The following is a 21,307-nucleotide window of genomic DNA, read 5'->3' as shown; positions in this document are numbered from 1 at the left end:
AGATGGCTTTGTTTTAGGAATGATGAGGTCCACACTAAGCAAAGACTCACTCTAGATACTAAATCAGAAACCCTGGAGTGGAACCCAGCACTCTTGAGTCTTAAACCCTCCAGAGGATTTGAGGCATACACTAAAGTCTGTCAACCACTGTTGATAAGTTACAAGGTCTATCCTAGGAGTGTGTATTTCCTGGGAGGGTCTCCCAAATGGGGAAGAGTTTATTTTACTGGATCTCTGCCAAATTAGAAAGGTTCACATCCTAGAATGAAAGAATATTAGGGGGGTGGAGGTGGATCTTCTTTATTGAAAAGGGGAGGAGTTGGTAGAGTGTAAGCATTCACAAAGCAATTAAGATGGGAAGGTGATAATAAGACATAAAGAAGTTTGACATATTAGAAATAGTGTAGAGTCACTAAGCCTGGATTTGAATAGCTGGATCATCATACTAAATGTGTCACCTCATAGTTGAACCTCATATTTCTTTCTTTTTTTCTTTTTTTATATATAGTATTCTGCCTGCATGTATTTTTGCATGCCAGAAGAGGGCACCAGATCTCATTACAGATGGTTGTGAATCACCATGTGGTTGCTGAGAATTGAATTCAGGATCTCTGCAAGAGCAACCAGTGCTCTTAATCTCTGAGTTATCTCTCCAGTCCCGAAACTCATATTTTTGGGTCTTGCTTTTCTTGTCTGAAATGCTGAAAGATAATACCTCAAAAGGAGATTGAAAGATCTAGTTACATTCTAAAGATTTTTTAAAATTTTGTTTTACATTTATAGTGTGTGTGTGTGTGCACACACGCGTGTGCACGCAGTACAGCATGCACACGGAAGTCAGAGAACAATCTGAATTTGTGGGAGTCAGTTCTCTCATTCATGTGGGTCCTGGGGCTCAAACTCAGGCGTCAGGCTTGGTGGCAAGTGCCTTTACCACCTGAACCATCTTGCCAGCCCTGGTTTTGACCAAGGCTGGCTTCAAATTCACTGTGAAGTGAGGATGACCTTGAACTCCTGATCCTCCTATTCCTGCCTCCCTAATGCTGGGGTCATAGGTGTGTCTTACCACACTCAGCTCAGGAACGGCTGCTGGCTGGGCACATTTCTTACATAGGAAGGAACACAGGGAGAAAGACAAGCCCCGGGCAGTGGTTTTCTCTGTGCTCTGCCCCTAACACACAGCAGGTGCCTAATAAATGTGGCTCCTCCTTGGCCAAGAAGTAGGGGATTGTTCTGGGGAAAGAAAATGGCCCTGAACCATGGACAGCATGGCCTGGAGGATAAAAATATATGATCTATTCTTGAGAATCAAAAGGCCATCCTTGAACTCAGGATCCTCCTCCTCCTCTCAGTGCCAGGACTACGGGAATGCGCCACCACGCCTGGCCAGCTTTGATGAAGCTTAGAGATGGAGAATCTACGTAAGAGGGACAACAATGGGGTTGGGGTGGTGCGGTGGAGAGAGGAGGGTCAACAGGTACAGGGTGCAATAGTCAAGGACAACTATTTTGTGTGTGGTGCTGGGGGTTGAACTGCTGAATTATGCCCTCAGCCCAGAGAAAATATTTTCTGATGTGTTATAACACAGTGGACTGTGGATGTCAGTAATCCGATATTCAAAAAAGCTAGTAGACTGGATATAACCCCCCAAAAAGAAATGATAAATATATGAGGAGACAATATATGCCATTACTCTGTAAGAACAGCTCCCACAGGCTCACTCATTTATTTGAATGCTTAGTCACCAGGGAGTGGCACTATTTCAGAAGGATTGGGAGGTGTGGCCTTGTTGGAGGAAGTGTGTCACTGGGGTGGGTATGGAGGTTTCAGAAAGCTCACACCAGGCCAGGTCTGGATCTCTCTCTCACACTGCTTGAGCATCAGGATGTCTCTCTCAGCTACTTCTCTAGCACCGCACTTACCTGCCCCATGTTCTCTGCCATGATGATAATGGACTAAACCTCTGAAACTGTAAGCCAGCCCCCAATTAAATGCTTCGTTTTTATAAGAGTTGCTTTGGTCACAGTGTCTCCACAGCAACAGAGGAGTGAGGAAGACATCTTGTAAGATCATTATACATTATCCAAGTGTGTTGGAATACTGGACTGGTGAGATGGTCCATGAGTAAAAGTGCTTTGTGACCTGAGGATCTCATCTGATGTTTGGAGCCCATAATGGAGAAAAGTGACTCCTAAAAGTTGTCCTCTGACCTCCACATGAGCTCCCTGGCACAGGAGCATGCTTACACTCACAGAACAATAATAAACTAAATTTAAAAATTGAAATATGGCAAATATTATGTATTCATTAATCTTTTTAAACATGAAAAAGGATAATACAGGATTGATAAGAGGGCTGAAGATGGTAGAGTCCGGTTGGTAGTGTACTTGCTCAGGAAGCTCCCAGGCCTGGTTTCCGTCACCAGCCCTACCATAACCCTAATACTTAGGAGGTAGAGAAAAGAGGATCAGGAGCTCAAGGCATCCTGGGCTATATAGTGAGTTCAAGGCCAGCTTGGGCTCTGTGGAACCCTAACGTCCATTTGGGAATAAGATTCTGAGATGACCAATTAGAGTGAGTAAAAGCAGGGACTTGGGTTCCAAGCCTGTCCTTGGATTTGCTATGCCTGTTCCTTGGTCATATTGTTAATTTTTCCTATTTCTCAGATTCTTTTCTCCAAAGGAAGGTTGTAAAAACTGCCCCATATGCAGATCCCTAAAAGCTCAAGGCCAGCCTGGTCTGTGCAGCAAGTTCTAGTCCAGGCAAAGCTACATAGTGAGACCCTGTCTCAACAAAACAAAAACCCTGCCTCATAGAGATATTAAGATTAACCAAGAAGAATGTCTGGTTTATAGTAGTTGTTCAATAAATGCAACCATTAGACCTGGTGACATACGTCTGTAACAACTGATTCAAGGGGTGGTAGCGTGAGGACTGGTCAGAGCCAGCCTCAGCAAGAGCCCAAGAACATAAGACCCAGTATCAAGCACACACACACACACACACACACACACACACACACACACACACTACATGTGACCCTATCTCACACACATACACATACATAAACAGACACATAGACACGCATACTACATGAGATCCTATCTCAAACACACACATACACATACATACACACACACACACACACACACACACACACACACACACTACTTGAGACCCTATCTCAAACACACACATACACACTAAGTTAGACACTATCTCAAACCACACACACACACACACACACACACACACACTACTTGAGACCCTATCTTAAACACAGACATACACACAGACACACACAGTACTTGAGACCATATCTCAAACACACACAGACATACACACTAAGTGAGACCCTGTCTCAAACACACACACACACACACACACATACACACACACACACACACACACACACACACTACTTGAGACCCTATCTCAAACACACACAGACACACACTAAGTGAGAACCTATCTCAAACACACACACACACACAGACCCACATACACACACATACTCGGAGACACACACACATTGCAATCACGGAGGACCGAGAGTCTGTCGTGAGTGATTAGCTTGAAGAATGGAAGGTCCATCTGGAAAATGGGAAGGTTGATCCTGAGGAATAGCCATAGGTGGAACAGAGGATGAAGGGAAGTTGGGAAAGACTGGATCCCAAACCCCCATGAACCTCGGAGTTACAGTGTGGGGCATGGACATGCCCTGCAGAGGCCGCTAGTTCCCCGGGCTGTAGAGAGGCTTAGGGTGGGGTAGGGCAGGTGTCTGACTGCTGGTAACCTCTCTACTGCTGTGGTAGGAGCCTCGGCAGCGGCAGCAGCCGCCTAAGCAGCCTTCCTCCTGTCTCTCAGTGTGACAGGTGGGAACTAAAAAGCTCAAGTCACGTGTCTTGGCTGGCTAACCTACTTACCCCTCGAAGACACAGAGGACAGGGCAGGAAGGGGCAAGAGTAATTGAGAAAGGGCCAAAATAAGGTGTGTGTATGTGTGTGTGTGTGTGTGTGTGTGTGTGTGTGTGTGTGTGTGTGTGTGTGTAGGAGTGCCAATGTCAGCACTATCTGAGGACTCAGAGCCCAAGCCCGTAGGGTGAGAGAAAGAAAGCACACGTGTATGAAAAGACGTCCAAGACAGTGTCTGAAGAGCCCTGTGCATGCCCTGGAGCCTCCCAGGTGACCCTATGCTGGCTTGGAGCCCTGTATCTGGCTGGTGGAATAAAGACTTTTATGGTCAAAGCAGGCTGTGACTGGGTCCCAGGTTAACCTTGGCAGTGACTGCCTGCAAGCTTTGTCGTAACTTCTGTTCCCTAGCTCTTCATAACTAGTGTCCTCTTGGGCCCTTAGAGAGGGGCGATGGGAATAGGTATGGGAAAGGCTGTCTCAAAGTTTCAAGAATTAAACCCTCAGAATTATACACTGAAGTCCTTTGTACTTTAGGGCTGGGTGGGGCTGAGCTCCAAAGCTGAACTGGAGGAGATAAGCAATGAGGGGTTTGTGTGTGCAGATAGACTGACAGCTTCCCAACCCCCTGGGCATGATGGAATCTGCACCCTACTGCCCAAGGAGCTGCCCCTCTGAGTGACTTCAAGTCTCCTTCCCTTAGCGACCTCGGGGTTGACCTTTTGCCGCTGCCTCTCAGTCCTGGGTTCACAAAAGCCTCCCGTCTGGTCCCCACGCTGCAGGCGTTGCTCTCGACACCTCCATCCCTGCCATCCGCCGGGTGTGGGGAGGCACGGGCCCTTTAAGAGCAGCAGGACCGGCGAGCAGAAGCTTGGAAGAGAACGCTGTCGCCGGACTAGCTCCGGAGGACAAGCGCTTGGGACCAGACTACGAGAAGCCCGCGAGTTCATCCAAGTGAGGTCAGGGCGACACCTCAACCATCCCTCTGCAACCGTGTCATCCTTTCTGACCCGAGCCTGGCCTTCCTCCACTGCCCGCCCCGGCCTGGCCCCGCCCCGGCCGGGGCCACCGGGACAGGGAGCCGGGGCGCCCGTGCCGCACCGGAGGCAGGTGAGGAGAGCCGGGAGTGTCCACCTCCCGCGCTGCGGCGCTGAGCATCCGGGTCGAGCATCCCGGTGGAGCATCTCTGCTGAGCATCCTTGCGTCTCGCTGATCGGAGGCGCGTCAAGGTGACCAGGCGAGTGGGGGACAGAGGGTCGGCGTGGAGGGTCTGGGGTCTGCGGCTGCCTCTGGGGACAGTCCGGAGGCGCACGGCCACCGGCGCGGGATGGGGAGGCCGGCCGAGGAGCGGCACTGGTCCGTGCAGAGGGGGGCGCGGAGCCAAGGCCAGAGCCTCCCCGGGCCCACCCTGTACCGCCCAGTTTCTTCGACCTCCGAGCCGGTGGCCGCCCTCGCCCGGCCCCCGGGGACTGCCGGCCTGCGGGGTAAGGAGATTAAGGCCGCGGCGGGGAGGGGGGAGCGGGCAAGGCCAGGCCAGGCTGGAACTGACCAAGACCGAAGAGAGGTCGCGACTGGGTGTCACTGTCCTGGGAGTGTGCTGCCCGGTGCAGGAGACGGGGCGGGCGGGAAGAGGGGTGCTGACAGTTGGGGATCTGCCCTGAGAAGGAGGCAGGGTTAGGGGGAGTGGAGGCGGGGCAGCATCGGAAAGCTATGGTGCTTTGAGCAAGGGCTGGGAGGGTTGGCCCGGAGCTAAGCAGGCCCTCTTCCTTCAGGCCGGCTGTGTGATGGCGGAGAAGGCACTGGAGGCCGTGGGCTGTGGTCTGGGGCCCGGGGCTGTGGCCATGGCTGTGGCGCTGGAGGACGGGGCAGAGCCCCCTGTGCTGACCACTCATCTAAAGAAGGTGGAGAACCACATCACAGAAGCACAGCGCTTCTCTCACCTGCCCAAGCGCTCTGCTGTGGACATCGAGTTCGTGGAACTGTCCTATTCCGTGCGGGAGGGGCCCTGCTGGCGCAAACGGGGTAGGTGGCAGCCCCACGGGGAACTGGGGGTCCTCCCCGGAGTCGCCTCTTCTGGAACATAAGGCCTGGGGCTATCCCACTCTGCGAGCTTTGGAGGCCCTAACCCTCACTCATCGCATGCAGCTGGGGTACAAGATCCTTGCTCCTCACATCTGCCAGCACTAGGAAGCTAAGTTCCATTGGCTCTTAAAGTTTTCTCTTCTAAATAGACCCTATGACCTCTGGTCCTTGAGTTAGTCTCTCAGACTCTAACTCTCTCTCTCTCTCTCTCTCTCTCTCTCTCTCTCTCTCTCTCTCTCTCTCTCTCTCTCTCTCTCTCTCTCTCTCTCCCCCTGGCTACGAAGGCTGGTTTGGGGAAGAGGTGCACTCGAACTGTGGAGGCTCTCTTCCATGTCCTACAGTATCCCTACACCTGTTTTTAAAGATGTTCTCATCCCCGCCATCTTACTCCACTCACATCTTGCCACAGTCCCTGGAAGCGGGAAGGGGGTCGATTAGACAGGAGAGATGTCACCGACGAGGAAACTGAGGCCTGGGGAAGTTGAATAACCTGACCAGTGTCCCCCCTGCTAGTAAGAATCAGAGCAGAGCCCAAAGCCTAGCCCAGTGGTTCCACCTGCTTCTCTCTCCTGCCCATCAGGACAGGTTTCCCAGAGCTCTGGCCTGTCCCAATCCAGCAGCCGGGCTGGGAACCGAGAAACTGGGTTTGTTTCCCAGAACTGGGTGTGGGTTAGGGGTGGAGCTCAGACAGTGTCATAGCTTTGGGGTGCTTCAGAGCAGGGCTCAGTGTGAGCTGTCTCTACATGTTTGCTCACTTCCATAGGTGGCCAAAGGGTCACGGGGGTTTGGGCCAGGAGACCCTGAGGCATATGGGCTCCTATCCAACACCCTAAGAGGCCTAAGCAGTCTCTTTCCGTTCTCACACCGGCCCTGGGTGGAGGAATGGTGAGGTCCTTGCTATTATTTTCTTGGCTTTCAGAACTTTACGGTAAAAAGAAATGTGGCTAGATTAGGTACTTCTCCTTATCAGGGTGATGGGTGCCCCGGCTGGGGACTCCTCCCTTTGGACCTTGCCAGCCTCATCTACCCTCTTATCCATTTTTCTGGCTTCTAGTCCTGGCCCCCTTTCTGCCCTCTGCTCTCCTTTGCTTCTTCATTCTTTGGCTCCCTCTGTCCTCTGAGAAGACAGAAAGATTAAGGGTGCCAGAGAGGGAAGCGTGAGGGATCTGGGGGAGAGTGCTGCCTTCCTGGGTAAGGATCCATCACCAGTCTCCTCTAACTGTGTATGACATTTATTTTTTCAAACACATTCAATTAATTATTAGTGATCCCACTTAATAACCTAAGAACCCTATTAAGTCCTTGGGAGGGAACACGACTATGTTTTTTTTTAAGATGGGGATGGAAGCCAGGGCCTTCCTTATGCTAGGCATCCACTCTATCACTGAACTACACACCAGCCAACTATTATTCTTTTATAGATGAGGAATCACAGACCCTAATGACTTCCCAGGCATAATGGCACACACCTGTGACCTCATCACAGTGGAGGCTGAGGCAGGATGGTTGTGAGTTCAAGGCTAGCCTGGAGTACATAGGAAGACCTCATCTCCAAAAACCTAAATAAATAATTAAAAGATTTAGTGATTGGACAAAAATCACGGAGCTATTGACTGAAGCAAGATGGGAACATGCATGTCTCTCCAGTGGGAGGTCTGCAGGTCTCTCACGTGCCCGAGCAGTCGAGATACAGGGGGAGGTAAGAGACAAATGCTTTCAGGCTGAGGGAAGCTGTGTGGCCTTTGGTACGCACGCCGAAGGTCCTTTCTTGGCCCAACTTTCCTCGTGGGCTTCTTGGGGAGCTCAGCTGAGTTGGTATCTTGAAAGTGCTTTGTGAAAGGCAAGCGAGTGTAAGATGATATTTGTGCTAGGCCTTGGCTTTGGCTGGCATCGGCGCTGGCATCGGACGGGGGGAAGGTTCATGGCTGCAGTTTCTTCTCTGCAGAAGTCACTTCCCATGGGTGGCTCTGTGGGATGTCTGCTGGGGAGCGTGGCCGGCATCTTTCTGACTGACCATGAGGAGAGCTTAGGAGAGGTCCAAGACCCGAGACCTTCTTCTCCCAGTCAAGACCTGGCTGTGTGGCCTTGGGAGGAACGGCTGAGGGGAATAGGCTCTGGGCAGGCAGTTGGTGTGGTCCAGTCCAACGGGGGCGTGGCCAGCAGGTCAGAAGGGTAGACTCTCCTTGTCTCTGCTAAGGAGTGGGCTTTGGACTAGAGCAGGGGTGAAGGCTTGAGTCCTCATCACGGCAGGTCTGTAAGCTTAGCAGACAAGGCCCTTGGCCTCCCTGCTGTCTCCACCCCCTGCTCATCAGTTGCCTCAGTACAGTCTCTGTCCTCTGTCCCCTGGATTATGCTATAGCAGAGTTTTCTCTCCTAAAGCCCGGGGGCTTCTGTTCTTCCTCCGTGCCTGCAATGCCACCTCTTCCAAGAAGTCACTCCTGATTTCCACCTTGCTGTCCGCCTTCTGAGAGTGACTTGCTGTGGCCCCCTCTCCCGCTCTTCTGTCTTTCCTTCACACCGTAGGTGTTCCTGTCCATCTGTCCTACCTAGGCTGTGCCTTTCTTGAATGCAGAAACCTTGTCCTTCCTTCCTCGTTTATTTTTTTTTTTTGCCTCGTGTCTGGTACAGAGCTTGGTACATAGTAGAGCTCAATGAGCATTTGTCAAATGGAATTGTAATGCAATATGGCTTGTGAAACGCACTGTGTGTGCCAAGCCCTGAGCCATATGCTTTACATATGCTGTTAGCTCATTGACCCTTTACAACAGCTCTGAGGCAGGCGCCATCATCCCCACTTCACAGATGAGGAACCTGGAGCCCAGAGAGGTTAAGCAACTTGCCTCAGGCCACACAGCCGGTCATGTGGATCCAGAGTTTGAGCCAGATCCACCTGACTCCATATTGCTGTGCTTTATGCACGTGCTGCCTAAAGCGAGTGACTGACAGGTGAAATGTTACGAGCCAGCCGTGTTTGGGGCTGGAGAGACAAGCTTGTAGGGTGGAGAAGGCACAAAGACGGCTTTTTTTTTTCCTCCCCAGAACAGAGCAAAAGCTCTGCAAAAACACGCTTACTGAGCATCTATTACATTCCAGACAGACAAGAAAGATGAATAAGACACAGACCCTTCCCCCAAGACGTTCCCTGACTCAGGGTTTGGGGGAGGGGCGTGAGCACAGGCACATGAAGTGACAAACACTCTGGCGTGTGAAAAATGCCGCAGGAACACAGGACAGGCAGCCAGCTCGGGCTGCTCCGTGCGTCCTCGGGAGTGTGTGAGAGGGGGGAGCCTGGTCTCCTAGGACCTCAGTGCCCTCACTACAGCCACTCAGGAGAGGCGTCAGCTTTCCCACAGCCTCCAAAGGACTCTTAGCCCCTGGACTCCACTCCTGGTGGCAGTCATTTCTAGAGGCATGGGATGAGAGGGTGGGAGCTACTGTGTACGCTTGCCCATCCTGACAGTTCCACTCAGCAGTGGCTACCTCACCTGTGACTAACCCTCTTCTAAGACACCCCCCCCCCCCCCCCCCCCCGTGTGTGCGTGTGCGCGCGCTTGCATGTGCATGTGTGGCAACCTCCCATGTCATTTCCCCAAAGCCATCCACCTTGCTCCTTGAGACAGGGTCTCTGGCTGGCCCGTGAGGTCCAGGGAACTACCTGTGTTAGCCTTCTCAGCACTGGGGTTACAAGTGTGCACCACCAATTCCAGCCTTTTTGTTATTGTTGTCAGAGAGAAATTATTATTTTAAAATGTGTGTGTGGCCAGGCAGTGGTGGCACACGCCTTTAATCCCAGCAATCGGGAGGTAGAGGCAGGTGGATCTCTGTGAGTTCGAGGCCAGCCTGGTCTACAGAGTGAGTTCCAGGAAAGGCGCAAAGCTACACAGAGAAACCCTGTCTCAAAAAACTAACTAACTAACTAACTAACTAACTAACTAACTAACTAACTAACTGTGTGTGTGTGTGTGTGTGTGTATGTGTGTGCGTGTGTGTGTATGTGTGTGCGTGTGCGTGTGTGTGTGTGTGTGTGTGTGTGTGTGTGTGCTGCTAATTTGTGAGTGCAGGTACCTGCAGAGTCCAGAAGAGGGCATCATATCCCCTGGAGCCTGAGTTACAGGTAGTTGTGAGCCACTGAGAGTGGGTGCTGGGAACAGAACTCGCGTCCTCACGAGAGCAGTGCCCACTCTTAACTGCTGAGCCACATCTCCTGCCCTTTTGCTTGCTTGTTTGTTTTGTTTTGTTTTTGACAGGGTATCAGACTCTGTCGTCCAGACTGGCTTTGAACTCACAACCATCTCTTTGTCCCAGACTCCCGAGCCTGGGCTTATAGGCAGGGATCACTATGCAAGGGTTGAGCCAGGCAGTTTAAGTGAGTTCTGGGGATGGAACCAGGGTGCTTCCTAGTGCTTATGTGGCAAGCGTTTTACTGACTGAGCCCTCTCCCCAGGCCTCCTCTTTGAGAGTTTTGAGGATGCCTCTGATCCATTAGCCCTCACCAGTGACTCCTCCTGTCCTTGCTGCAGGTTACAAGACCCTCCTCAAGTGCCTGTCTGGTAAGTTCTGCCGCCGAGAGCTGATTGGCATCATGGGCCCCTCCGGGGCTGGCAAGTCCACGCTCATGAACATCTTGGCAGGGTATAGGTGAGCATGAGGAATGGAAGTGAGGACTCGGGAGGGGGACCCACCCTCCTGAGGGAGCCCAGAAGGCGTTCTTAAGCGGCTTTGGTGCTCATCACCAACCCTTCTCCCTGCAGGGAGTCTGGGATGAAGGGGCAGATCCTGGTTAATGGGAGGCCACGAGACCTGAGGACCTTCCGCAAGATGTCCTGTTACATCATGCAGGATGACATGCTTCTGCCACACCTCACAGTGCTGGAAGCCATGATGGTGAGGAGAGGGTGGCCTTCTCCTCCTCCAAGCTCCTCTTCTGTCGCCAGCTGAAGGGGGTGGGTGGGGCCTGCCTCGCAAGCCTTCCTCACTTGGGTATCGCTTTCTAGGTCTCTGCCAACCTGAAGCTGAGTGAGAAGCAGGAGGTGAAGAAGGAGCTGGTAAGTGGGGGGTGGGGGGCAAGGGGTGGAGTCGTTCTGAGGCCCCAAGTTGGGTGGGGACCAAGGGCTTAAGGGCCATGCTTTATGAAACGGGGGTGCTGCTTAGGTGAAGCAGAGACACCGAGGCTGACTACGGCTGGGTGGGGTGCCTGCAGGTGACGGAGATCCTGACAGCCCTGGGTCTGATGTCTTGCTCTCACACGAGGACAGCCCTGCTCTCCGGAGGGCAGAGGAAGCGCCTGGCTATTGCCCTGGAGCTGGTCAACAACCCACCCGTCATGTTCTTTGATGAGCCTACCAGGTATCTCCCAGCTTCTCCTGACCTGGGTTTTCCTCTTCTCAGCCCTGAGCGGGGGCTGGATATGATGTCTGGTTCACGGCTCCCTGGCTGGAGACCAAATCTCCTGCTTGCAGCCTTCTGGGGACTCCATCCTTGCTAATTCAGTCGGAGCCAAGCTGCCCTGACTTTCATCCAGGTAGAGATCTGGATGCGCCCTTCCTCCCCCTCCCCTTTCCTGATTGACAACTCCCTCTCCTCTTCCCAACAGCCATCGAATCCTCCTTTGGGTAGCTCTCAGATCTGCCCACCCCCTGTCCCTATTGCTTGAGCTCAGGGCATCATCAAGACTCATCTCCCTGCCTTCAGGTTCCCGGGCACCTTTCTCCAACCTGTGGCCAGAATGGGCTTTCTAAGCAAGTCTAGAAAGTTCTACTCTCCTGCTTCAAACCGCACAAATGAGTCCCCCATTTGCCATCAAAGCAGTCAGGCGGCCTCTTCTCCCATCTTTCATAGTTTATGTTCTAATAACGCTGAGCTGCCCACAGTTCCCAGCCCCCCAGCTTGACCCTTGCTGTGTCTTCTGTGTGGAATGCCCTTCACCTTGACTCCATTCATTGTCCCTTCACAAGCACTTGCTCTTTCTAGATAGACTCAGCCTTCTCCGCCTATACCCCAACCCACTGCTGCCTTACGGCGTGGCTGGTTCCCTGCCAGCCTTCTACTTGGTGTTGCCACTACACTTTCCACATCCCCTCAAGTCGACGACGAGCTTGTCTGTCTCTCTCTAGACCAGTCCAACACGGGCCCTGTCGTTTTGGTGCCTGGTATGCAAGAAGTGCTGGGCACAGGGGTTTTCACACTGAGCAGTGCCCTGGGCTTGCAAATATCTGAGCCACACAAGGTGTGCGGGATCTGGGAGTTCGTCCTGCCGTGCTTTCTGGTTCTGCGGCCAGAGAAAGGAAGGCCGTGGCCAAAAGCAGCGTGGGAGGGAAGGAAAGGTTTATTTGGCTTACATGTTCAGATCACAGTCCATCATTGAGGCACCCGAGGGCAGGGACAGAGGCAGACACCATGGAGGAAGGCTGTTCACTAGCTTGTTCTCTGAGGCTCACTCAGCTTGTTTATATATATATATATATATATATACACATACACACACACACACACACACACACACACACACACACACACACACACACACATATATATAAAACTCAGGACCACCTGATGGGATGGCACCACACATATTAGGCTCTGCCCTCCCACATCAATCATTAATCAGAAAAATGCCCCCACAGGCTGCTCTTACGGAGGTCTCTTCTCAATTACTGATCCTTCTTGCCCAATGTGTCAAGTTGATAAAAACCAAGCAGCACACGGTGGCTAGAGGGGTGGGTGCCTTCCCACTAGACCCATCCCATTCACAGAAGCTAGCCCACCTCACTCACCACCTCCCAGCCCCACCCACCTCACTGCTCCCTGGTGACTTCTCTCTGGACAGTGGTCTAGACAGCGCTTCTTGTTTCCAAGTGGTGTCCCTCATGAAGTCCCTAGCCCATGGGGGCCGAACCGTCATCTGCACCATCCACCAGCCCAGCGCCAAGCTCTTTGAAATGTTTGACAAGGTCGGTATCCCCGAGTCTCCAAGAAGGACTGGCCTGTGATAGAGGGACAGAAGTGTCGGTGGGGTCCCCCAGCCCACGGGTCATGTTTTCCTCATGTGCTCCTCTCTACCTCAGCTCTACATCCTGAGCCAGGGACAATGCATCTTCAAGGGCATGGTTACCAACCTCATTCCCTATCTGAAGGGGCTTGGCTTGCACTGCCCTACCTACCATAACCCTGCGGACTTCAGTAAGTGAGGGCTCCGGTGAGGAGGTGGGCTACAGAAGATGGCCACTCTTTGGGTTTGGGTCATGGAGGCCTCGTGGGGACAGAGAGCTCATGGTCACTTGCCTTCTCCATGTACCCAAGAGGGACGGCTCTGCCCTTGGGAACTGAGGGTGAAGCCTCGCTGAGCACTCTGCTCTGTGTCCCCTTAGTCATCGAGGTGGCCTCTGGCGAGTATGGAGACCTGAACCCCCTTCTGGTCAGGGCCGTGCAGAATGGCCTTTGCACCATGGCTGAGAAGAAGAGCAGCCCAGAGAAGAATGAGGTCCCTGCCCACTGCGCCTCTTGCCCTCCGGTGAGTGGGGTGCAGAGGGCAGAGTGGGGGAGGGGAGACCCTGCCAAAGAAGCTGTCCCCAGGGGCCTTGCCACCACTGTGTAATAGGAGGCCCCGTGTTTGGAACAGACCTACTGTTAACAGCAGTGTGACCTCCCGAGCTTGGGACTTCCCGTCCACCCATTCCTCCAGAGCTCCTGTGAGCATCGTTGGTGCGCTGCCTGCCCTCAGTGCCTGCTTAGGGACCATCTGGAAAGCATGGCCAGTGCGGTTGCTGACTTCGGGGCCAGTATGGTCTGCTGTTATCTCGGACCACACTAGCTTCCCAGAACAAGTGGGAAGACTAACTAGCAAATCACTCAGGCTCGTAGCAGGTAGCTGGGGCAGTCAGGGTCTACCTAGTGCCAGATCCCTTCCTTAGGTGAGATGCCATCACTCTGGAAAACCGGAGGCGTGGCTATGGTTACTAATCATTGTCATCATTGCGCAATGGGAGAGCCAGTGGCCTATATACACAGTTATGGCCAAGAGAGCCTTTGATTCCTGCCCCCCCTCCAGCATCTTTATCTGCTCTCTCTCCCTTCCACCCTCAATCTCCCTGAGGTTTTCACTCCTAAAGCAGCTTCAAGGTGAGCAGCTGAGGGGCAAAGCCTCCTCCTTCTGCAGTCCTGGGCCTTGTCCTGGGAAGGGCTCGGGACTCTCCCATCCACTGGGAGATGGGCAGTGGGTGGGTGGGCCACACTCACCCGGTCCCGTTCCTTCTCTCTAGGAAGTGGATCCTATAGAAAGCCACACTTTCGCCACCAGCACCCTCACCCAATTCTGCATCCTCTTCAAGAGGACTTTCTTGTCCATCCTCAGGGACACGGTGAGATGTCAGGCCGAGGGGCAGGAGGTACAGGCTGGAGGTCTTGGGCTCTCAGCCTCTGGGATGGAGACTGGGGACACTGCCGTCCCATGCGATGTACCTTGGCTCTGTGTACCTGCAGGGAACCCCTGAGTTCCTATTCTAGCATGGCCTCCCCTGTATCCCCTACCCTCATTCCCTTGTCCTGGAACACATACCTCTTCTCTCTCCCTCTCTCTCTCTCTCTCTCTCTCTCTCTCTCTCTCTCTCTCTCTCTCTCTCTTGGTTTTTCAAGACGGTGTTTCTCTGTGTAACAGTTTTGGCTGTCCAGGAACTCGCTCTGTAGACCAGGCTAGCCTCGAACTCACTGAGATCCACCTGGCTCTGCCTCCCAGGTGCTGGGATTAAAGGCGTGCCCCACCGCTGCCCGGCTTCATACCTCTTCTCTTGATGCCCCGTGCATAGGTCCTGACCCACTTGCGGTTTATGTCACACGTGTTGATTGGCGTCCTCATCGGCCTCCTCTACCTGCACATTGGTGACGATGCCAGCAAGGTTTTCAACAACACCGGCTTCCTCTTCTTCTCCATGCTCTTCCTCATGTTTGCGGCCCTCATGCCCACGGTGCTCACCTGTGAGCTGATCTGCCTGGCGGGTGGGGCGGGGGTGCTGGGCACGAGGCAGGGGCCGAGGCTTAGCCGGTGCAGCCTGACCTACCTGTGCCCTCAGTTCCCTTAGAGATGGCGGTCTTCATGAGGGAGCACTTGAACTACTGGTACAGTCTCAAAGCCTATTACCTGGCCAAGACCATGGCCGATGTGCCCTTTCAGGTGAGTCTCTTCATGACTACTGCCTCGAGCAGGTTCAGAGGTGATCTCATGGAATGTGTGGCCTAATGGGAAAGCTGTAGCCAGATGTGGTGGCTCACCTCATTCCAACACTTGGCAATGGGGGGTAGGGGAGGGGGCTGAGAGAGGAGGATTGCCATGAGTTCAAGTCCAGCCCCGAGCTACAGTGTGATTCCCTATCCCAAAATAAATAAATAAAAAGCTGAGCAGAATAGCAGAATAGCAGATGTCTCTATCGGTGATAGGTAGCAGTGAGCTCAGAGGTCCTGGAGCCTCACTTACTTTCAAGCTGTAAGGCACTGCAAACCACCCAGTTTCTCTTTGCTTTAGTAGTGCCCCCACGTGTAAGACAGAACGACACCAGTGTCTTCCTCAGGGTTGTGCTTTAGAATTCTGTGAGTGAATGCATATTAGGTTTTATTATTATTATTATTATTATTTTGGTTTTTCAAAACAGGGTTTCTCTGTTTAGTCCTTGCTATCCTGGAACTCGCTCTGTAGCCCAGGCTGGCCTCGAACTCAAAGATCCACCTGCCTCTGCCTCCAGAGTGCTGGGATTAAAGGCATTCATCACTATGCCCAGCAATGTTTTTTTTTTTTTTTTACATTTATTTATTAATTTATCTTATGTGTGCATACACACTTTTGCCACAGTGTATGTGGGGAGGTCAGAGGACAGCTTACAGAATTCAGTTCTCTCTCTTCAATATGTGGATTCTAGGGACTGAACTCTGATTGTCAGACTTAGCAGGCAGGTACCTTTACCTGCTGAACCATCTTGCTGACTATAAAGTTTTTAGAAGAGAGCTTGTCACAGTCTAAATGCCCCCAAAATACCAGATGGCACTTGTTAATCACATTACCACCTTGTTCGAAGCTTCAGGGCTACCAATAATCCATAGAGTACTTTTGTGGAAATCACAGAAAAGTGTCCCTTAGCTAGGTGTGGCTGGTAATCTCAACACTTGGGCGCTGAAGCAGGATGATTAGGAATTCAAGGTCACCCACAGCTTGAGATAAAAAGGAACTGCATGAGGTATCTGTCTCAAATGAACAAATAGCAAAAGTGGAAGTAGACTGTCCTCTGCCATGTACAGAACTTACTGAGAGAAATACAAGCTAGATCTTGGCCTCTGGTTGTCTCTGCTGGGGGCTGGGAGCCTTTGTGCAGGGGTGGGGGTGGGGGTGGGGGGAACAACCTGTGCAACTGTAGCTAGTGAGCGGAGTTCCTGTTTCCCATGAGCTTGTTTGGGCAGTGTGTGTGTGTGTGTGTGTGTGTGTGTGTGTGTGTGTGTGTGTGTGTGTGTTTTGAGACAAGGTCTCACTTGGTAGCACAGGGCATGGAGGGATGGGACTAGAGTGCGTGCCCTTCATGCATGATATCTGGGGTTCCATTCCCAGCACTGCCAAGGAAAAAATATCATTTATTTTATTTTATTAGGGGTTTCTGAAGTGGGGCCTCAGTCTTGAAGCCCAGGCTGTACTGGAACTGACCATCTAGACCAAGCTGACCTTGAACTCGTGGCGATCCCCCTGTCTCAGCCTCCCAAGTGCTAAGAAGTTATCACTTCTATTTGAGATATACAACTGATGTTAAAGGTTAGGTATAGTAAGCAAAATGAAGCAAATTAGTAAGCCCATCATCACCTTATTTTTTATGATAAGAGCATCTAAGATATGCTTATTTAACAAAAAATATAGATATATTGTATCTCAGTAACTAGAGTCTCTGCTGTGTACTTTAGATCTCTAGACTTGCCCAGCCCACATGTCTGCTTCTTTGTATCCAAAAGGTGGCAGCCTCAAGGGGAAACGAAGCTCTCTGCTACAGAGAGTTAATTCTTTTTTTTAAAAAAAATATATTTTTATTTTATTTTTATGTGCATTTGTGTTTTTGCCATGGGTGTCAGGGTCCCCTGAAACTGGAGTTACAGAGAGTTGTGAGCTGCCATGTGGGTGCTGGGAATTGAACTCAGGTCCTCTGGAAGAAGAGTCAGCACTTTTAACCCCTGAGCCATCTCTCCAGCCAGAGAGTTAATTCTTTAATAATATAAGGAGACTAGAGAAACCGTTCAGTGATTAAAGGTTAAACATGCTTGCTGCTCTTCCAGAGGACTAGAGTTCAGTTCCCCCACACCCACATCAAGTGGCTCACTACCACCTGTAACTCAACCTGCAGGGGATACAACGCCCTCTTCTGGCCTCCATGGATACTTGCTCATAGGTGGCATATATATATACAGAGACATACACACATACACATAAATAAAAACAAGGCTTTTTGTTGTTTATTTTTTTGAGACAGGGTTTCTCTGTGTAGTTTTGGTGCCTGTCCTGGAACTCCCTCTGTAGACTAGGCTGGCCTCAACTCACAGAGCCTCCTGCCTCTGCTTCCTGAGTGCTGGGATTAAAGGCGTGAACCACTACCGACTGGCAAAACAAGTCATATGTATATGTATATTATATGTATGTATATGTATGCATGTATATGGCTGGAGAGATGGCTCAGTGGTTAGGAGTGCTTGTTGCTTTTACAGAAGGCTTGAGTTCAATTACCAGAGTTCAATTACCAGCACCCATGTCTGACAGTAACACACACACACACAAACACACACACACACACACACACACACACACACACACACACACACACACACACACACTGGTCTTGATGGGAAGAACTGTAGGGACTCAGAGGTGGGAGGAGTCACCGAGCAGCAAAACGAGGCTATCTGAGATGTAGTCAGGGAGGAAGGGGCCGTGTGTCAGTCTAAAAAGTTGCCTGAACAAGAGTGGAGGCAGTGGAGGCGGAGGAGAGGAGCCGTGGGAGCACTCCCTCTCCAGGGAGGCGGTGGGAGGACTTAGGTCCCTAAGCTCCTCTGTGGCTGCTCCCCAGGTGGTGTGCCCGGTAGTGTACTGCAGCATCGTGTACTGGATGACAGGCCAGCCAGCTGAGACCAGCCGCTTCCTGCTCTTCTCAGCCTTGGCCATAGCCACCGCCTTAGTAGCCCAGTCCTTGGGACTGTTGATTGGCGCTGCCTCCAACTCCCTGCAGGTGGGAAAGTTGTCACACAGGTGCGGGGGGGGGGGGGGGGGGGTGTCTCATGGGAGCCATCCAGGGGCGGATGGCACTGTGGTCACCCTGTGACAGCGGGGCCCCTCTCTGCTCTCCTCCAGGTGGCCACCTTTGTGGGCCCGGTCACTGCCATCCCGGTCCTCCTGTTCTCCGGCTTCTTTGTCAGTTTCAAGACCATTCCCACTTACCTGCAATGGAGCTCCTACCTCTCCTATGTCAGGTCAGTGTGTGTGTCTCCCTCCCCGCAGGAGATCCCGCCCCGCTCTGCAGGGGGATGTGCTAGGTCTGATGTCTGCCCCTGCACCCTCACTGTGGCTGGGCTCTGGTGACTGCTTGAGGGACAGGGGTCCTGTGCTCTGTGTCTTGCTCTGATGCCACTGTTTGCCTAGGTACGGCTTTGAAGGTCTGATCCTGACCATCTACGGCATGGAGCGAGGACACCTGACCTGCTTAGACGAACAGTGCCCATTCCGGGATCCACAGATCATCTTGCGAGAGCTGGATGTGGAGGAGGCTAAACTCTACATGGACTTCCTGGTCTTGGGCATTTTCTTCCTTGCCCTCCGACTGCTGGCGTACCTTGTGCTCCGCTACCGGGTCAAGTCCGAGAGATAGAGCCTTGCTCCCACCTCTTCCGGGCAGGAAGCCCCCAGCTCCAGCCCTTTGGGACTGTTTTAAACTTGTAGACTTGGGCATTGGTTGCTGGTGCAGCCCCCGCCGCCGCCGCCACCGCCGCCGCCCTCCTCTCCCACGGCTGCCCCACAGGTTGGCTGTGGGCCTGGGCTCCCAGCCTCAGCCCTGGAGGTAGGGCTTCAGCCCTCCCCTTCAAGCCCAGGAGTCTTCCCGAGTTGATGCCGTTTGTAGCTTCCTCCCCACTCTATCCAACACTTGCATGCAAAGACGACCGGGAGGTTGCCGCTCTCCTCTCCGCCCAAAGCATCCTCCTCTGTGTTTGCCTGGGAGCCCCGCGTTCTCTAGGCCGTGACTTACAAGTGGTCAAAGTGACCCCTTCCGGGGGTCCCCACCACACTTAGTGTTTGTAAACTGGGCTGCTATAAGGTTGGAGTCCCAGGGCTGGGCCCTGGTGGGGTCCCCAGGAAGTCCCATCATGGACATTGGATGGAGCAAGGAGGGACTCTGGGAGTCTCTTCCTCCTCCTCCTCCTCCTCCTCCTCCTCCTCCTCCTCCTCCTCCTCCTCCTCCTCCTCCTCCCCTTTCCTCCCTCCACCCACTTTGGCTGATTTGGACAATCTGTTGGGACAGAAGCCGGGTTTTCTGTCTGGGTGACCACTCCCAATCCTGGAGATTGGAGAGACCCTGGGACGTCCCACTCCCTCCCCTAAACCTTCAGTCAGGGTAGGTCTCAATGGCACCTCTGCAATAATGTCTGTGTCACTTTCCCCCTGCCACTAGAACTGGAGAATGCACTTTATTCTGGGGGGTGAGCCGGGAATCCTCGGTGCTCCCTTCTGCTCCTCCCGAGGCTCAGTTCCACGGGCTCCTTTCCCCTCCAGAGTCACAGGCACACAAACGCAATCAGACAATCTTAGCCCCACACACGCACCACCCCTACGGCTCGGGGGAAGACTGATGGTGGAGCGGAGGCTCGGGGGAAGACTGATGGTGGAGCGGACTGCGGCGGCGCGGCAGCAGAAGGGCCATGCCAACCTCCTCCTGGGAACCCCACTTTGGAGGCTAAGAATGAGGCTGGTGTGAACCAGTGTGGCTCTAGGCTCGGCAGGTGTCTCTCTCCCAGTGTTCCCTCTCTCTTGAGCCAGGGGTGGCACTGGGTCCTTGCCTCCTGGAGGTCAGGACCCAACAAGCACAAGAATGGGCGGAGCTGGCTTCAGCCGCTGCTCCCCCCGTGGCCCTCCTTTTGTGCTCCAAGATGGCACTCGCTCTTCTGCCCCTTCTCCAGCTGCCTGCTGCTCACTCAAACTTCTGTTCACATATCTCCTCCCTTCTCCGGTCAGCAGCTGGTTCCTGGACATCAGAGCAGCAGAGCCCGGACACCAAGGTGGCAGACACACCCGGAGCGTGTCTGTTTTCTTGGGGGGTCCAGGCTCATCCTACATCTGATTTCCCCTCCCCCAGGACTCTCTCCTCAGTCCCTGTGCTCAGTCCTCTGTACTTTCTCCATTACACAGATGGCAGTTGTATTTGTGGGATTTCACTCATTATTAATAAAACCTATATTTATACAGTATGCAGTATGTGAATATGGGTCTGCCACTTGCTGCTACAGGATATGTGGGGGGGTGTCTTCAAAGCACTTGGCAAGATGCCTGCCAGCTTTGGGGATCCTGTGGCAGGGATGTTAAGTCTCAGGCGTATGTCAAGCTCATGTATGTCTGTCTATCTTATGAAACATTTGTGTCATGCTTCCTACCTGACCAAAACGTCAGTGCCAACCCCACACTGGCCCTTGTCACCATCCCTAATTTTTCAGTTGAGAAAAAGGTGACTTGGGCCAGTAGATAGTAGAAATGGAACCTTGAGGGAAGGGGATGTAGCTCAGTTGATAGACTGCTTGCCTAGCATGCTTGAAGGCTAGGTTCAGTGGCCAGCACTGCATGCTCCAGATGTAGTGGCCCACACTTTATCCCAGCACTTGGGAGGTGGACATAGGAGGACTGGAAAGTTCAAAGTCAATCTCAGTTACCTAGGAAGTTCAAGGCCAGCCTGGGCAACATGAGACCCTTCCTAAAGCGGGGGAGGAGTGAGCAGTGGAACCTGGAGACCAGAACTTCTGCCATCGGACTCCATTCTCAGCATGGGTCAGGGCTCTCGGTCACAGCTGGGTCTGCAAGCTGTGTGTGGGAACTCATGTCTGTTACATAGGTCTGTTGACAAAGTGACCCATGACTCTCTCCAGAGGGAAGGAGAGTGCCAGTCAGTGGCTTTCAGGAAGGGCAATGGGCAGCAGAAAAGACCCCAGCCCAGTGGTTCTCAACCTTCCTAACGCTGCGACTCTTTAATACAGTACCTCATGTTGTGGTGACCCCCAACCATAAAATTATTTCCTCGCTACCTCATAACTGTAATTTTGCTACT

General features: G+C 52.6%; 1 protein-coding gene across 3 annotated transcripts; it reads left to right on the top strand.

The window, feature by feature from the left end:
- Positions 1 to 4,971: 4,971 nt before the first annotated feature.
- On the top strand, positions 4,972 to 20,459 carry Abcg4 (ATP binding cassette subfamily G member 4). 3 transcript variants are annotated; one of them, XM_015986367.3, is made up of 15 exons: positions 4,972 to 5,148; positions 5,684 to 5,933; positions 10,514 to 10,631; positions 10,745 to 10,877; positions 10,988 to 11,038; positions 11,194 to 11,339; positions 12,820 to 12,943; positions 13,058 to 13,172; positions 13,361 to 13,503; positions 14,252 to 14,350; positions 14,795 to 14,963; positions 15,059 to 15,159; positions 18,074 to 18,232; positions 18,355 to 18,473; positions 18,643 to 20,459. In XM_015986367.3, exons 2-15 carry the CDS (start codon positions 5,696 to 5,698, stop codon positions 18,866 to 18,868), a joined length of 1,941 nt encoding a protein of 646 aa, XP_015841853.1. In that variant the 5' UTR covers positions 4,972 to 5,148; positions 5,684 to 5,695; the 3' UTR covers positions 18,869 to 20,459. The 3 variants fall into 3 exon arrangements, with proteins under 3 accessions (XP_015841853.1, XP_006992833.1, XP_042136687.2); XM_006992771.4 differs by having other exon boundaries at positions 4,982 to 5,140; XM_042280753.2 differs by lacking the exons at positions 4,972 to 5,148; positions 5,684 to 5,933 and adding an exon at positions 8,781 to 8,850.
- The last annotated feature ends 848 nt before the right edge of the window (positions 20,460 to 21,307 follow it).

This window comes from Peromyscus maniculatus, chromosome 7 (assembly GCF_049852395.1).
Source record: "Peromyscus maniculatus bairdii isolate BWxNUB_F1_BW_parent chromosome 7, HU_Pman_BW_mat_3.1, whole genome shotgun sequence".
Lineage (NCBI taxonomy): Eukaryota > Metazoa > Chordata > Mammalia > Rodentia > Cricetidae > Peromyscus > Peromyscus maniculatus.
Note: the sequence above shows the minus strand (reverse complement) of the source record. Positions and strands in the feature narration are given on the sequence as shown.

Bases quoted from the DNA above. Each gene is read 5' to 3' on its own strand.
- Abcg4 (XM_015986367.3), top strand. From the start codon at position 5,696: ATGGCGGAGAAGGCACTGGAGGCCGTGGGCTGTGGTCTGGGGCCCGGG. The intron at 11,340-12,819 runs GTATCTCCCAGC...CTCTCTGGACAG, and splicing joins TTCTTTGATGAGCCTACCAG to TGGTCTAGACAGCGCTTCTT. The intron at 14,351-14,794 runs GTGAGATGTCAG...CCCCGTGCATAG, and splicing joins TGTCCATCCTCAGGGACACG to GTCCTGACCCACTTGCGGTT.